At 41.7% G+C, this 16930-nt stretch overlaps 1 protein-coding gene across 9 annotated transcripts in view; it reads right to left on the bottom strand.

The window, feature by feature from the left end:
- Positions 1-276: 276 nt before the first annotated feature.
- Positions 277-16930, bottom strand: part of KIAA1614 (KIAA1614 ortholog) — a 62819-nt gene continuing 46165 nt past the window's right edge. For 7 of the 9 annotated variants that reach the window (XM_056815609.1, XM_056815608.1, XM_056815613.1 and 4 more), the window contains 3 exons: positions 12208-12332; positions 11537-11721; positions 277-565 (listed from right to left, as the gene is read on the bottom strand). In XM_056815609.1, coding sequence (XP_056671587.1) covers positions 372-565; positions 11537-11721; positions 12208-12332 — 504 coding nt within the window. In that variant the 3' untranslated portion in view covers positions 277-371. Of the gene's footprint in view, positions 566-2525; positions 6595-11536; positions 11722-12207; positions 12333-16930 lie in introns of those variants that run through there. The other 2 variants (XM_056815611.1, XM_056815614.1) reach the window with 2 other exon arrangements.

The following is a 16930-nucleotide window of genomic DNA, read 5'->3' as shown; positions in this document are numbered from 1 at the left end:
AGTCGATTTTTTAAACGAATCCTTACCTTCCATCTTGGAATCAATACTATGGATTAGTTCTAAGGCAGAAGAGCGGTAAGGGCTAGACTGGGGGTTAAAAGGCTTGCCCAGGGCCACACAGCATAAATTAATTCTTTACAAAAGAAACCCCCTCCCTCCCTGAATGGCAGTGTCTGACCCAGAACACCTCCAGCAGTCTGTGGTGTTAGCTTCACCCCCACCCCCACATACCCCTTTCATGTTTTATGGAGCCCCAAAAGGCAGCTACACATCAGAGCCAGGCCAAGAGAGGGGCTTTTTTCCTCCTTCTCAGTGAGTCCTTGGGAGCTTCAGGACATCTGTAATGGAGACAGGCAGTCCAGCAGCCTGGGTTACCGCTGGGGACTTCTCTGCTTCAGTACACGAATGGACAGATTCTCTGAGTGGGCCAGAAACTCGTTGACAAGGGACAAGCCCAACCCTGTGACCTTAGCTCCGTTCACCTCCAGGATCTCATCCCCTTCTCCCAGCAGCCCCGCATACAGCTTGGCCATGTTGGCATGTGGAATTTCCTGAACATAGAATCCTGGGAAGAAAAACAGGAGAACTTAGCACAATCTTGGAATAAAAATCAGTACACGTTCATGGAGCATTTTCTGACAGAAGGCACTGGTTTGTTGTTTTTTTGAGGTCATGCTGTCTTCAGTCCCCCTCTCCCTCATTCTCCACACTCCATCAATAGGACTGGACTTCTATCGATTGAAAAGGTGGTCAGCTACATGGGTACGAGTTCAGAGGGCTACTAAGGGCTCAATAACCTCTACCTGCAATCCTTGAATCATAGAATACTGGAGCTGGAAGGGGCCTTAAAAGTCACCTGGTCCCTTTCCTTCATCTTCTAAGGCTCAGATGGAAGAAAGAACTTGCCCAAGATCACAGAGCTAGTAGGACTAGGACCCAGGTCCCCAGACTTCAGCAGGCTCTTCTCCTCTATTTTGTTAGCTTAAGGCTTCCCTTTTGAAATGCAAATACCCTTGAGAGGGGGTAATACTGTAATTGGTTATCAGTCATTTAAAGAAATGATACTTTACAAAAATCCATTTTTTATAATAAAGAGTAGGGGAATAGCAATGTGGGCATTAGATGGTGGTTGGGTGCATACTGAGATAGTGTATTGAGGCAGGAACTAGGCACAGATCAAGGTAGAAGGGCCCTTTAAGGTCATTGATTCCCAATTCCTTCATTTTAGGGGAAACTGAGGTCCAGAGATAAGTGAATTTTCTTTCTTTCCTTTTATTTAAACCCTTACCTTCTATCTTAGAATCAATACTAACTATCAGTTCCAAGGTAGAAGAAGAAATAAGTGTTAGGCAACTGGGATTTAGTGATTTGTCCAAAGCCACAGAGCTAATGAGTATCCAAGGTCAAGTTTGAATCCAGGATCTCCCACCTGGCTCTCTATCCACTGAGCCACCTAGCTTCCCCAAAGTAAGTGAATTTTCCCAAAGTCACACAAGGAGTGAAAATAGCCATCAGAATTTGAATCTAGGGCCACTGGTTCTAAAGTTAGTGCTCTTTTGCTTGCATCACAATCTTGCCTGGGATTAGCAAATCAAGTCCACAAGCATTTATTAAATATCTTCTATATGCCAGGTGCTGCTCTAAAGTCTAGGAATGACAAACAATGGCAAAAAAAATAATGTCCTAAACTTCTAGGTACATAGCTGCCTACTTTGGGACCAAGAATATTCACTGAAGGTTCAGTAAAGACCAACCTCCCAGCCTCACCACCTAAACCCACACTCCCTTACAGACATGTTAAAAGCCCTCCACCATCTCCCCACACTCAGACTATACCCTCCTATAATTAAGCTGAAATTCTAACCAAAGTGAACCACAGTTTGGTCCTGACCCTGAGCCTACATTCCCAACATCTAAAATACTATTAATAAGAGCCAGCGTTTATAGGTCTGAAAAAGCACTTTAAGGTTTGCAAAAGTGCTTTCCAAAAACTCATTTGATCCTCACAACAAATCCTTCAAGATAGGTGCTTTTATTATCCCCATTTTACAAATGAGGACACTGAGGCTGAGAGGGGTGTTAGTGACTTGCCCAAGATCACGATTAGACAGGATCCAAGTTCAGGTCCTTACTCCAGGTCCTAGCCTCTCTCTACTCTGTTACTTCGTTATCTCAGTATGGCTCTAGAAAGCCAACACTTTATTCAAAAGGAACCAGACAGGCAAAAGGAAGACAAAACAGCATTACTGCTAAGGAAGCTAGACTAAGGAAGAAATCCAGGAAAGGGGAGGAAACGATGATGGAGATACTTTTAGCAAAGAAGAGCAGGGTGTGTGTGTGTGTGTGTGTGTGTGTGTGTGTGTAGAAATGATATTGTCATTGGAGTAAATACTGCAGCCAACCAGAAAAGAAAGGAAATTGATGAGGAGTTTAGAAAACAGATCTCAGATCCAGTTTAGACACCTGATGGAGTAGTGATAACAAACTTCAATTATCCAAACATTTGATGGAGCTCATTCTCTTCCCCAGGGAGGGAAGCTAATAAGTTCTGGGTTTGTCCTAGTGATCATTTCACCATGTGAAAGATGAGCCCAGAGAAACTGTTCTTCTGGCCTCAACTGTTACTAATGAAGAGGAAATAGTAACTGGGCTGGGCTGGAAATAATAAAAACTATGGTGGGATGGGGTTGGGAGTGGGGGTGGCAGGGAGAGAAGTGACTTTCATTTTAGAATTTGTGATACTGGAGAGGAAAGTTGGATTTTGGTAGACCAGATTGCAGAGTTCAAAGAAAGACTAAGGAGGATCTCATGGACTAAAATTCTATAGCAGGACTCAGTTGAGAAGGGATGGGAAATTTTCCAGAATAAAATTCTTGAGAAGGCAGGAAAAGAAAGAACAATATGAATATCGGAGACAATTTAGATTTTATGAATTCATGTACAGATATTGGAAAGAAGGGTAGATAAGAGAGAATGGAAAAGCATGGTGCATTCCTCTAAGAGTGGTGCCTGGATTTCTAATGCTCAGGCTTGTAGCTATGTCTTGTAAGAGAAACTTAGGACAACAAAAGCGCTGTAGTTTTATATTGTAGAAAAGAGGAGCCAGTACTGCTGCTCAAAGTTAGAATGATGGAGTGATGGTAAAGCTCCTCAAATGCTATTTTTCTTCTGTTTTCTCTAAGGAAGAAAGATCTTTGAACTGGAAAAGGGAGAATATAAAAATGACTAATGGGGAACATGTACCCAAGATAAATAGGGTGATGGTAGAAGGGTGCCCAGCTGCCTTCTGTGACTTATGGCACAGATGAACTATGCATTCCCCTGGGGTATTGAAAGAACTGGCAGATGTGATTGCTGAGATACTGTTGGTGATCAATGAAAGACTGTGGAGAATGGAAAAGGTACCACAGGTCTAAAAGAAGGACCTACAATATCCCAATTTAAAAGAAAGAAAGAAAGAAAGAAAGAAAGAAAGAAAGAAAGAAAGAAAGAAAGAAAGAAAGAAAGAAAGAAAGAAAGAAAGAAAGAAAGAAAGAAAGAAAGAAAGAAAGAAAGAAAGAAAGAAAGAAAGAGAAAAGGAAGGAAGGAAGGAGGAAAGAAGAGGAAGAGAGTAGTGTCTGCTAACCTTTGATTAGCTTCAATTTCTGGCAAAACTCTGAAGTATGTGTTGGTAAGAGAAAGGAGCCTAATTTTTTTTTCAATTATATGTAGAAACAAAAATTTTAAAACAATTATTTTCTGATCTTTTGCAGTCCAAATTCTTTCCCTCCTTTCCTCCTGTCCCCTCTCCCCAGGTGATAAATAATCTGATACAGGTTATTCCAGTGTTATCATGTAATCTAAATTTCTATATTCCTCACATTGTGAAAGAAGACATATTAAACATGGAAGAAAAAACTCATGAAGGAAATAGTATGATTCAATCTATATTCACACTCTGGCAGTTCCTTCTATGGCTGTGGATAGCATTTTTCATCATGAGTCCATTGGGGTTGTCTTGGATCCTTGCATTGCTGATAATAGTTTAGTCTTTCACTTGATCATCATACAGTATTTCTGGTACTGTATACAGTGTTTTCCTAGTTCTGCTCATTTCACTTTGCATTAGTTCATACAAGTCTTCCCAAGTTTTTCTGAAATTGTCCTGTTGGTCATTAGTTATTAGTGTTAGTGTTCCATTATAATCACATACCACAACTTGTTCAATCATTCTTTAGTTGATGGACATACCTTCAGTTTTCTGGAGTGTGTTATTAAGGTTATGGACAGTGAAAAGTTTTCAGTAAATTGCATAATTTCCTTTTTTTTAAAATGGTTATTACACTAGTTGATCAGAAGAATTCTGTACTTACAGTGATAACCTAAAATTGAACAAAACATTTGTCACTGTTGGTAATGGTATTATTGTAGACAAGATGGAGGGATATGGGCTGGACCACAGTCCAGTGGGGTGGAACTGAAACTGGTTGACTGGCTGGAACCAAAGAGTGTTCATTAATAGTTGGATCTTCATTAGTTGTTGGAGGAGAACTGTTCCCTGATTTCTCTCCTTTGTGGCTACTTTGCTGAACCCTTTCCTCTCATCCTTATTTATCTTGTTGTTTTTAAAGCTCTTACCTTCCATCTTAGAATCAATATTAAGTACCAAGACAGAAGAGTGATAAGAACAAGTAATGGGAAGTTGAGTGACTTGCCCAAGGTCACACAGATAAAAATGGAAGCTACATTCGAATCCAGGACCCACTGTTTCTAAGTCTGGCTCTCAATACCTGGGTCACATAGCTGTTTCCCCCTCACCCCCCACCCCCCACTCTGGGTTCCCGTATCCCTATAGAATATTGCTGAGGTAAGTTATAGAGCTTAATGAGGGCCCTGGGGCAGGCTTTGTCTAAACAAGAGAAATGCCTGTTGAGTTTTGGAATGTGTGGGTGGTAGGTTATGAAAAGACCCAGGAGAACAAGACCAAATGTGTACCAGACCTTTTTGAGAGGAGGGAAGCTGGGGGCAGGATAGAAGAGAAAAGCCATTTATAAAAAAAAATAATAATCATAACAAAAGTTTACTATGCTAAGTACTTTTTATCTAATGGAAATGACCTTGGATAAAGAGGCATCTTCATGTCTAATCCAAATAAAAACTGTTAAAGTCACAGATTTGGAAGAGTCTTTAAGAATCATCTAGTCCAACCCATCCATACCTGAGCAGCAAGTCCCTCTGTTGAAGTTGACCTTAGTCAACTTTATCATCTAGCTGCTCATCGGGAAGATGCTGGTATCATGCATTTGTACTCAATCAGAAGTGGATAGAAGCTATGTTATACTGGAGTTTGGAAATTTGAAAAGAATTCAGACCTGCCTGAGTTCCTTCATACCACAAGGGAGACAGCCATTTTTCCACTGCAGACACTGACACTGTCCCAGTTCTGACCTGTATTGCCTGCCTCCTACATTGCCTCCTTTTTGGCCTCTTTTCCCCAAGTCTCTCCTGTCTCCAATCTGTCCTCCACCCAACTATCAAATTGATTTCTCTAAATTGTAGGCCTGATCTTGTCCCTCCCTGCTTATTATTACATAAAATATCTATTCCTCTATTTGGTATTTAAAATCCTTTACAACTTGGCTCTAAGGGGCAACTAAGTGGTTTGGTGGATAGAGGGCCAAGTCTAGTGTCACGAAGACTGATCTTTCTGAGTTCAAATGTGGCCTTGGACACTTCCTGCCTGGGTATCCCAGAGCAAATCACTTAACCCTGTTTGCCTCAGTTTCCTCATGATATGGAAAAGGAAATGGACAACCCCTCCACTATCTTTACCAAGAAAACTCCAAATGGAGGTATGGAGAGTTGGACAAAAATGTGAAATGATTAAACAAAACTAGAAAGCCTGATTACACATAGTTTTTAGGGCTTAATTTCCATATAGTTTGAACCAAAGCCCTTTATATTCCAATAATCCCCTCATACTAGTCTTTCTATTATTCCTCATATACAACATTCTATTTCCCGTCCCTATGACCTCATACTGGCTATCCTTCCTTCCTGGAAGGACTTCACCTCTGAATCCCAGAATCTTGAGTTTATTTCTAGTCAGTTCAATAATATTGTCTACATGAGGCCATTCTTCATTCTTTCAACTGCAAATGCCCTTCTCCCTTCCAAATCATCTTGCATATATTTGGTTTATATTTATTTGTCAGGGGTTCTTAAACTGGGTTCTGTGACTGCATTTCATTCATCCTTTTATAATGGTATTTTAATATAACTGATTTCCTTTATAATATTATACATTTTCCTCTATACATTTAAAAACATTATTCTGAGAAAAGGTGCTTGGGGGAGAAGGGAACAAGCATTTATTAAGCATCTACTCTGGGACGGGCATTGTACTACTAATAAGCACTTTATAAATATTAACTCATTTTATCCACACAACACCTGTGAGATAGGTACTATTAGCATCCCCACTTTGCAGTTGAGAAAACTGAGTTAGAGTTTGAGTAACTTACCAAGGGTTACACAGCTAGTAAAAGTATCTAAGGCTAGATTTGAATTCAGGTCTTCCTCACTTCAGGTCCAGTGTTCTATCCACGGAGACACCTGGTTACCATAGGCTTCATTAGACTACCAAAGGGATTCATGTCACAAAAAATGTTAAGAACCCTTGCTATCATTTGGAACTATACCCCAAAGGCTATTAAATTTGAGTTTATCTTTTGATATATTTGAAATAACAGTGCTAGCTTTGGTACTGATGCTTAGTATCAATTCTAAGACAGAAGGTAGGGGCCCCAAAAAGAAATTATTAAGGGGATTGTTTTTGGAAAAACTTGAAAGACTTGTACGAACTGATACAAAGTGAAGAGAGCAGAACCAAGGGAACAATTTATGTAGTAATAGCAATATTGTAACATAATCAATTATGAAAGACTTAATAACTCTGATCTACACAAAGACCAAAGGACAAGCATGTTTTCCACCTCTAGATAACTTACTGACAGTGCAGGTTAAAGAATATTTTCTTCTTTTTCTTTCTTTATCTGATTTTTTTCTTTTCTGGAATATGGCTAATGCAGGAATGGTTTTACATGACTACACATATTTGTAATGGGGTTTGTATTTATTGCTTTCTCAGTGGGAGAATAAAGGGATGGAGGAGGGAGAGAAATTGGAACTGAACATAAAATTAAAACTAGAAAACCTTGCTCTATATGTACAACTTTTCTTTTCCAATTAAATGTAGTTCCTTGAGGATAGAGACTATCCTTATATCCACAGTGCCTGGCACATAATAGACTTGTCATAAAATGCTTGGTGATGGATTGATTTGATTCCCCTTCTCCTGACTTCCCTGGTATCCTTTCCCTCCATGTCAGTTGTTCTTGTCCTCTTCTCACAACAGATCTGGGCACTAACAAGAGGGGAAACTTCATCTCTCTTTCCCAGCCAATTGGTGCCAACATCTGTAGGGATATAGTGTTTCTGCAAGGACTGCCAGTACTAGGACCCTGTCTTGTTGGCCCCAATGTTAGCATATTCTGGACTGGCCGACCTAAGGATGTGATGCAAGACACAGGAATTTTGGAGGCTGGAGAAACGCTGGCCAGGACCATGACACAGCCCCACCTGTTCCTCTGCCATTTGTAGACATTAGATTTAAAACAAGTGGTGAAGTACAGACATCACTATTAGCCTTTGGGACCTTTAAGTATTGCCTCTTTTCAGTGTTGGGGATATAGCAACAGATAGGTACATGAATAGGACTCAGACCCCACAGAGAATCTGGGATCCAGGCACCCCCATGGGGATGTGGGATTAGGAGTCCTGTTGTCTGATATGCCCATGCTGCTATGACCCAGAGAAGTACTAAGAGTTTCTTCAGTGGTTCTCCTTCCCAACATGGACAATCCATTGGGAGGTAAATGTTTCTATCTCACTCCTGTTTTCCTAGAAGATGGAGGTTTATTTTAAGATAAGAACTTCCAGGTTTACCTGTGTGACACTCTCTGCCTCCTTCTGTCTCTGGCTCTCTCTCTCTCTCTCACACAGACACAGACATAGACACAGACACAGACACCAGAGCTCAAGAAGCTGGGGACAGTAGCCCTAGCAGTCTCTTAACATATAATTCCCCTCTCCATATAATAAATGGTCCAGCCATCTGGCACACACATCTATTCCTCATACACCAAACTATCTCCTGCCATGAAGACTCTGGGTCCTTGTACTGGCTGTCCCTGATGCCTGGAATATTCATTCTCTCCTAACTTCTGTCTCTTTGAATCCAAAGCTTTCCTTTAAGACTTGGATGAAGCTCCATTTCCTCCAGGAAATCTTTCCAGGGCTTTTTCTCTCCCCTTCCCCCAGCCTCTGACTTCCCCCCCTTTAGGGCTCCCCTTAGCCTACCCTGTGGATTATATTCCTGATTTATGTATGTGTTGTCTATGTTACATTAGAATGTAAGCTCCTTGGGGACAAAGATTCTTTTTATTTGGAGCTTTGAATCTTCTCCCCTCTCAAGTGTAAAATAGTGCCTGGTACTTTCTGGTACACAGTAAGCACTTAATAGTTGCTTGTTGATTGATTAAAATGGCCTCTACCCCAAGAGCAGGCTTAGATCAGGGAAATAAGTTGGATGTCCCATCCTATGATACTGACTCTAACACTCTCATTTTGCTGAATATAGCCTGAGTTGATTTGTGAACAAAAATGCTAATCAAGGAGGAAATGGTGAAGTGAAAGGGAGGTACATCAGGCAATGCCCTCCATGACACTTGTTGAGGCCTCTTGCTTTAACCCATGTTTTTCTTTTTAACCCTTACCTTCCATGTTAGAATTAATACTATGTATTGGTTCCAAAAAAGAAGAGCAGTAAGGGCTAGGCAATGAGGGTTAAATGACTTGCCCAGAGTCACAGAGCTAGGAAGTATCTGAGACCAGATTTGAATCCAAAACTTCATGTCTCTGGACCTGGACTCAATTCATTGAGCCACCTATAGCTGCCCCCTTGTTACCCATCTTTCAAGGTCCACTTGTAGCAAGGTCATTTCTGAAACAGAATTTTTTGATAAAACATTCCACCCACAAAGGACCATTCCCCGATTCTCCTTGGCGTTCCCAAGCATTTTTGGGACACAATTGAATACTAACAGGAGTCAAGACTACCCCAAAATGACTGATCATTCCTCCCTTGCCCAATTCAGACAAGGCCAAGACCAGAGCCACCTTGCAGGACCCAAGTCCAGGACAGCCTATGAATGAAACATTAAAGTATCTTAAAGGTGGGAGGACTCAGGAGTACAAAGAAGAATCTACACACACGTCTAGGCACTGGCAATAAACAGGAGAAGGAAAGTATTCAGACCACCTTCTGGCAGACATCTTAAAGCTTCACATTAGTGAGAGCCTCAGAGCACAAACATTCAAACTCTGGCTACATTCCCAAAGGAAGGATTTTAAGAATCTGATTTCAAGATACTATCAACACCTGAAGGCAAGTAATAGTAAATTGTTAGCTTGATCATTACCTTGGGATTAGATCCTACCTCCAGCTTTGATACTGGCCTCCTTCTCTCTTACTGTTTCAACTTGTCCCCAGCTGGCATTAAACCAGCTCAAATTTTCTTTTTCTTTTTTCTAACAATAATTTTTAAATTTTTATTCAAAGATATTTTATTTGACCAATTATATGTCATCACAATTTTCAACACACATTCTCCAAATTTATAAGGTCCAAATTGGCCCCTTCCCTCCTTTCCTCCTTCCACTTAGAGATGATAAACAATTTGATCTGGGTTATAACATGTATCATCGTGCAAAACATATTTCCATATTGTCATTGCTGTAGGAGAATACCCATATAAAACCAAAACCCCAAAATAAAACCATAAATAAACTAACAAGAATGATAGTATCCTTTGATCTGCATCCAACTCCAATAGTTCTTTCTTTAGAGGTGGATCAGCTAAACTTTTCAAACAAAAACAACTTCTATTCTCTAACAAACCCTAAATAATCCTCCAAAGTGAGAGCCAGCAAAGGTGAAAAACTTGGCCAATTGAATAAAAGGTTCTGAACTGGTACTGCCCTGAATGAACCTCTCTGTCTCTGTCTCTGTCTCTCTCTCTTTCTCCATCTCTCTGTCTGTTTCTCTCTCTCCTCTCCCTCTCTTTTCTCTCTCTTTCTCCCTCCTCTCTTACTCTCTCTTCTTTCTCTCTGAGTTTCCCCCCTCTCTTCTCTCTCTCCTCTCACTTTCCCCTTTTTCTCCTGTCTCAATCTCTCTCCTTTCTCACTCTCTCCTTTCTCTCTCCTCTCAATCTCTGTCTTTCTCTTTGTCTCTTCTCAATTTCTCTTCTTTTTCTCTCCCTCTCTCCTCTCTCAATTTCTCTTTTTTCTTTCCCTCACTCCTCTCTCAATTTCTCTTCTAATTTTTCTCTCCCTCCCTCCTCTCTCAATTTCTCATTCTCTCTCAATCTCTCCTTTCTCCTCTCTCAATCTTTTTCCTCTGTCCCTCTCTCTTTCTTCTTTCTCTCCTCTCTTAATCTTTCTCCTCTCTCACTATCTCTCCTTTCTCTCTCTCTCCTTTCAATCTTTCTCTTTATCCTCTTAATCTCTCTCAATCTCTGTCTCTTTCCTCTCTCATTCTCAATCTCTCCTTTCTCTCTCCTCTTTCTCAATCTCTGAGTTTCTTTCTCCTCTCTTAATCTCTCTTCTTTCTCTCTCCTCTCACTCTTTTCTCTCACTTTCTCCTTTCTCCCTCTTTCTTTCTTCTCCCTCTCTCTCCATTCTCTCTCCTCCCTCCTCTCCTCTCAATCTCTCTCCTTTTAATCTCTTTCTCTACCTCTGTGTCTCTGTCACTGTCTCTGTGTCTCTCTCCTCTCTCACTCTCTTATTCTCTCAATCTCTTTTCTCTCTCCCTGAGTCTCTCTCCTCTCTCAATCTCTCTCATTCTTCTCTCAATCTCTATCCCTGTTTCTCTCTCCTCTCTCATTCTCTCTTCTTTCTCTCTCTCCCTTTCTTCTTTCTCTCCTCTCTCTCTTTCTGCTCTCAATCTCTCTCCTCTCAATCTCTTTCTACTCTTAATCTCTCTCTTCTCAATCTCTGTCTCTCTCCCTCCTCTCTTACTCTCTCAATCTCTCTCTTCTTTCTCTCTGAGCGTTTCCCCCTCTCTCTTCTCTCACTCTCTTTCTCTCACTTTCTCCTTTTTCTCCTATCTCAATTTCTCTCCTTTCTCACTCTCTCCTTTCTCTCTCCTCTCAATCTCTCTCCTTCTTTCCCCCTCCCTCCTCTCAATCTCTCTCTGTCTTTCTCTGTCTCTGTCTCTGTCTCTGTCTCTGTCTCTGTCTCTCTCTCTCTTACTTTCCCTTTTCCTCTCTCTCCCGAGTTAAGTACAATTAACCAGTCATTTCCGAGCACTGAAGCAGGATTCCTGAACTCAAGAGATTCACCAGCCTCCAGGATTAACAGGTCTGTACCTGTGATCCAATGGTGTGCCAGCTCCCAGAGACTTCTCTGGAGTTTCTGTGTACAGAGAAAGAATTACCTGAATCAGGTCGGCCATTCCCTGTAGACACACAGAAGCCAAAGGTACCATTCGGGAGACGCTGTAGCTCCAACTGGCTGGTGCCATCAGGAAATACCTGTACTACCCGACCTACTGTCCGGACTAGGCTGGGGACACTGATATCATCTACACTGAGGGAGTGCCTGGTAGGGCTGCCTGGTTGCCTATAGGTAAAGCAAGGGAAGAAATTTAAGAAAGGCATAATCATTCACTTGCATCGTGATTAGCTCTTGCTCCTCCTGGGATGTCCCTGTGCCCCAGCTCTCAGCTTCCCTTCATCCCTCTGCCAAATCTGGGGCCGGCTGCCCCAATCCGAGCTGCCTCAGGAGAGTCCTTATGCCTCTCTAGGGACCCTTTACACCAGTCTAGGGGTGGACTGAATGCTGGGCCAAGGAGCTTGCCTGGCAGGCTTTCTCAGAAAGCTTTTTCTCCCAAACTCGCCAAAGATCTGAAAGGCCTGGAAGTTACCTCAGCGTGCACCCACCCTCCATTGCTCTGCTCACTCAGCGATTGATTGCCTTCTTAATTGTGGTGACTTTCTTTCTAACGGATGTTCTCTCCTTCATTTCCCAGCTCTGACCTGGGAGGAGATGGTGCCCTAAAGCGGGTTAGCGGGAGCCATTTTGTTAGTGTGCTATGGCCAATCTTACCCCCCAGATGCTCTGTCCTTCCTTTCGACTCCTAACAGGTATTGTCGGGAGCGTTCCGCCTTGTTTAGTAGAGAATGGAGATTTTGACCGAAGTCAACTTTTCTACGCTGGTGAGAGGGTGGCACCTGGTGGGGAAGAGCAGTATTGCAGGTGAGAACACATTCTGAAAGGAGCTGATAAAAGTGTAAAAGTCTGCTAATCCATTCTCCTACCTCTTAGCACAATGCCCCTCCAAGCATTCTCAGGACTTTTAGAGAACCCTTTAGAAAAAGCGCTAGACAAGAACAAGTTCTTAGCCTTTTTTAAACTGTCATGTTCCCCCTGGGGCGGACTGATAAACCCTTTCAAAATACTATTTTTAAATGCAGAAATTAAAATATATAGGATTTCAAAGTAAATCAAATATATTGAAATACAATTCTCTAATTATTAAAAAAAAACAAGCTCACAGAGCCCAGGTTAAGGACCTCTGTTCTTTATATTGTGGTATAGTAGAAAAGTAGGGAGGAGTTTGGGCATTTGGTTCTGCCATTCTGCCACTAACTAGCCCTGGTACCCTGGAGAAATCATTTATGTTTGATCATCGTTTAAATAACAGCATCTAAGGTCCTGGCTCTAATGATTTTTGCTGAAATCTAACCAATTTCTTTTCCTTCACTATAACTATTTACTCCCCTTCTACTTTCACACACACAAAAGAAATAGGTGCTAATCACCAATTATCTCCTATTCCTTTAGTGAAGGGTTTGAATGATCCTCTGGTGCCCCTCCATGAGACACCAATGGCATCTTAGCTGTTCCTTCTTTCTTTCCTCCTTTTTCCCAATCTTCCCATCCCATCCCATGACTTCCCTTTAGTGTGGGTGTTGCCTAAAGGGCTGTCCTTCAGTCTCTTCTTATCCTTTCATTCCCACATCTTCAATTACCATCTCACTGCAAATGTCCCTCAAATCTAGATCCCTAATTTCCCTTCAGAAATCCAGATCCTTATTTCCCATAGAACATCTGTAAGAGCATAATTTCCTGTGTTATAAGAATTGTTTCCTACAGGACATCTTCATCTGGATTTCTTATAAGTAACCTCCAAACATCACATCCAAAGCGTAGCTCACTATATTTCCCCCTAAATTTGCTCCTAAGTCTGACATTTCTACCTGTGCCACAGTAATTCTCAAAGCACACGTCTGAACATATCTGAATAGCTCTACTTGAGAAATTTAGCAATTCCTGATTACCTTTAGATAAAATAGAAACTCTTTGTTTGGCATTTAAGATCCTTCACAATCTGGCTTCCAGATTCTTTCTAGGCTGTTCATACATGTTACACTGTCCAGTCTAGGTGGCAGAGTGAAGGACTGAGTTTCAAATCCAACCTCAGACACTTGCTGGTTCTGTGTTTCCCTGGTCAAGTCACATAACCTCTGTGTGTCTCAGTTTCCTCATTTGTAAAATGGAGATATTAATAGCATCTACTTCCCATGGCTGTTGTGAGGATGAAATGAGATAATAATCGTAAAGCACTCAGCCAGTGCCTGGCACATAGTAAAGATTTATGTTAGTTATTATTATTGATTTTTGCCTTTACCTAACATTCCATCTTATTTCTTGATGCCCTCTCCCTTCAAGGTACCATTTCTTTTAAAAGACCTTTCTGGATTTCCTTAATTGCGATTGTTCCACTTCTCTTCTTAATCCCTTTGTACCTTTATACATTTACTGTATATGCCCATCTTAGAACATGTCATATCTTTCTCTTTTGCAGCTAATGTAGTGCCTGGCACATAGTGAGGTGCTTAAAGAAATGCCTTTTGATAGATTGCCACCAAGATTCAGCAAATTTCCTGTGTCTGAAACCTTTGAGTGATTTTAAAAAACTCTTCATTCAATAAACATTAAAGATCTACTATGTGCCAGGCAAAGTGGTTAACTCCTGGGAATACAAATACAAAATAAAAAGAAAGTCACTGCCCTCAAGGAGCTTACAGGGGAAAATGATATACAAAAGGGAGCTACAAGGAGAGGGGACTCAGAGGGGAGAAATTAACAAGCATGGATGTAATGGAGAAATCCAAAGGAGTCCAAGAACAATCTTCCTAGAGCCATGAGCTTTAGGGTCCCCATTTAAGGAGGGGACCCAATGCAGATTTCTCCTCATTTCCCACCAGCTCATGGCTCTAGGAAGAGAGTCTAAACTAAAGGGCAGAGGACATTGGTGAGAGATGTGAGTACTAAGGCTAACTCGATAATGACATTTCCCCCTGATGAGTTTCCTGGGGAAGGAAGGTATGATGGAGAAGTTCCAAAGCAGCACAGAACCTTCCTTACTCTTCTCCTGCCATCTCTAATCAGTTACTGAATCCTGTCAATTCCACACTGAGACATTCCTCCTCTCCCAACTGTTACCTCTCTCTCCTGTCTTGGAGATGGTACCCTCTATCAACTCTAAGACAGAAGGAAAGAGTTAAAAAAAAAGCCAAGATAAAAAGCCAAGAATCTTTGAAATAGCCAGCCCCCCACCCCACCCCAAGATCTAATGCCATTAATCTCTCCAGCCAGCTTCCTCTTTTCCATGACTTTAACCCCTCCAAATTCCCTCTTAAGTCTTGCTCCTGCCACCCTGTCTTCTTTTTGTCTGGTTCTTGACCTGCCCCTGCCCAATTTGACTTGGATTCCAAAGCAATCTTCTTCCCCCATCCACCCCAACCCTCTTACTATGGTGTCATTCCTTTGAAGCACTTAGATGGTACAAATTCAGCTTATCTCATAGTGCCAGGTTCAGTTATACTGTATAAATTTGATTCCAAAGTGAAAGCCAAACCCTCAGGGCAAACAGTGTCAGTGATAGTGTTGACACACACTGGCATACACAGGTGCCAGCAGAGAGGTCCAAACAATCACAGATACTGAACACTGCCTTCTTGCTCCCTTCCCATTGTCTTTACTCCCTATCTCCTCCCCCAGGTGAATTTTCTCTTTGCTCCACAGCTCACGTTTTCCTGACATTGGCCTTTTTGCCCAATATCTGCTATGGAGGGAGGAACGCTGACTCTGAAGGGGGGGTTCAAAATTTCTGTGTGAGCTGCACATGCCTCATTTTCTTTATCTGTAAAATGAGGGAGTAGGACCATCAGATAGTCTCTAAGGTCCCTTATAGCCATGATCATAACTTTAGGGTTTGAAGGCACTTTAGAGATCATGGAATCCAAATATATTTTTACATATGGGGAAACTGAGGCCCAAGAAGGGGAAGTGATTTGTCCAAATCACACTTAAGTGGTAGATAGGTGATTATCCAGGAGAGGAAGCTAAGAAGTGATTAAAAAATCCTTACCTTTTGTTTTAGAATTAATACTGTGTATTGGTTCTAAGACAAAAAGAGTGGTAAGAGCTATGCAATGGAAATTAAATGACTTACCCAGGGTCTAGGATGTGTCTGGGGCCATATTTGAACCCAGGTTCATATTTGAACCTCCTATCTCCAGGCCTGGCTCTCAATCTACTGGACCATTTAAGTTGCCCCTGCTAAGAAGTGATTTTTTTTTCAAAAATACACCTGTAATAAGTAGTAGATGGGGAATACCCAGGAGAGGAAGCTGAGAAGGAATGGTCAAATGGCTAGGAAGAGAACCAGTTAAGTATAAGTTAAGGGAGGAGAAAGGTGGCTAACAGCATCAAGGTCTGAAGAGAGGTTTGTGACACAAGGAGAACTCATTAAAAACTAGCAGTTAATCAGGCATTGGTTAACCATAGAGTTTTGGTCAAGGAATAAGATCTAAAGCCAGATGCTGAGGCACGGAGAAGTGAGTGAGGGATGAGGAAATGGAAGCTCAAGGTGATGGCAGGTCCAAAAGGGAATTTTGGACAGACAGAGGAAACCTGTGCATGTTTGCAGGCATCATGGAAGGAGTCAGTAGATAAGGAAAAATGAAAGTGGATAGAAAGGTATTAAATTGGGGCAGGGGGAGGCTCCCGGAGGACATGGGATGGGACAGAATCAAGCAAACAAGTAGAGAGGCTGACCTGGGCAAGAAGAAGAACCATCTCTTCCTTAGAGGATGGAGGACAGCATAGAAGGGTCCTGAGAGGTAGAAAAGGGGAGAAGAGAGATTCCCTTTGCTCAGAAAGCAAAGTTGTAGAAAACAGAAGAGAACGCCTGGAGTGACTCTTGGGAAACACGTGATAAAGACACATTTGGGGAAGGATAGAAGAATTTCTCTGCAGCAGGAAGGGCTCAGCTGAGGCTCAAAAACCTAAATTTGTAGCAAACACAGTCAGCAGTGCTATAACTTTCTCCAGAAGGGCTGGGACCTTTCAGTATTAAATCCTCTGACCTTACCCTGTATCTAAGAGATAATAAAAATAGCTCACATCTCTATAGTTGCAGTTGCCCAGATAACTAAATGGGTCAGTGGAAAGAGTGCTGGGCTTGGAATGGCCCAGAGTCAGGAAGACCTGAGTTCAAATCCAGCCTCAGACACTCACTAGCTGTATGACCCTGAGCAAGTCACTTCACCTCTTAATATGTTGGAAAAGGAAATGGCAAACCACTTTTATCTTTGCTAAGAAAACCCCATGGATAATTATGGTCCACAAGAGAGCCAGACATGAATGACAACAACAACAACATACAATGGCTGCTGGTGATACAGTATAGTATTGGAATTTGGGTCAGGAGGACCAAGTTCAAATCTCTGTCTCAAGACACTTAAAGGCTATGGAGTCC

This window comes from Monodelphis domestica, chromosome 2, assembly GCF_027887165.1.
Source record: "Monodelphis domestica isolate mMonDom1 chromosome 2, mMonDom1.pri, whole genome shotgun sequence".
Lineage (NCBI taxonomy): Eukaryota > Metazoa > Chordata > Mammalia > Didelphimorphia > Didelphidae > Monodelphis > Monodelphis domestica.
Note: the sequence above shows the minus strand (reverse complement) of the source record. Positions and strands in the feature narration are given on the sequence as shown.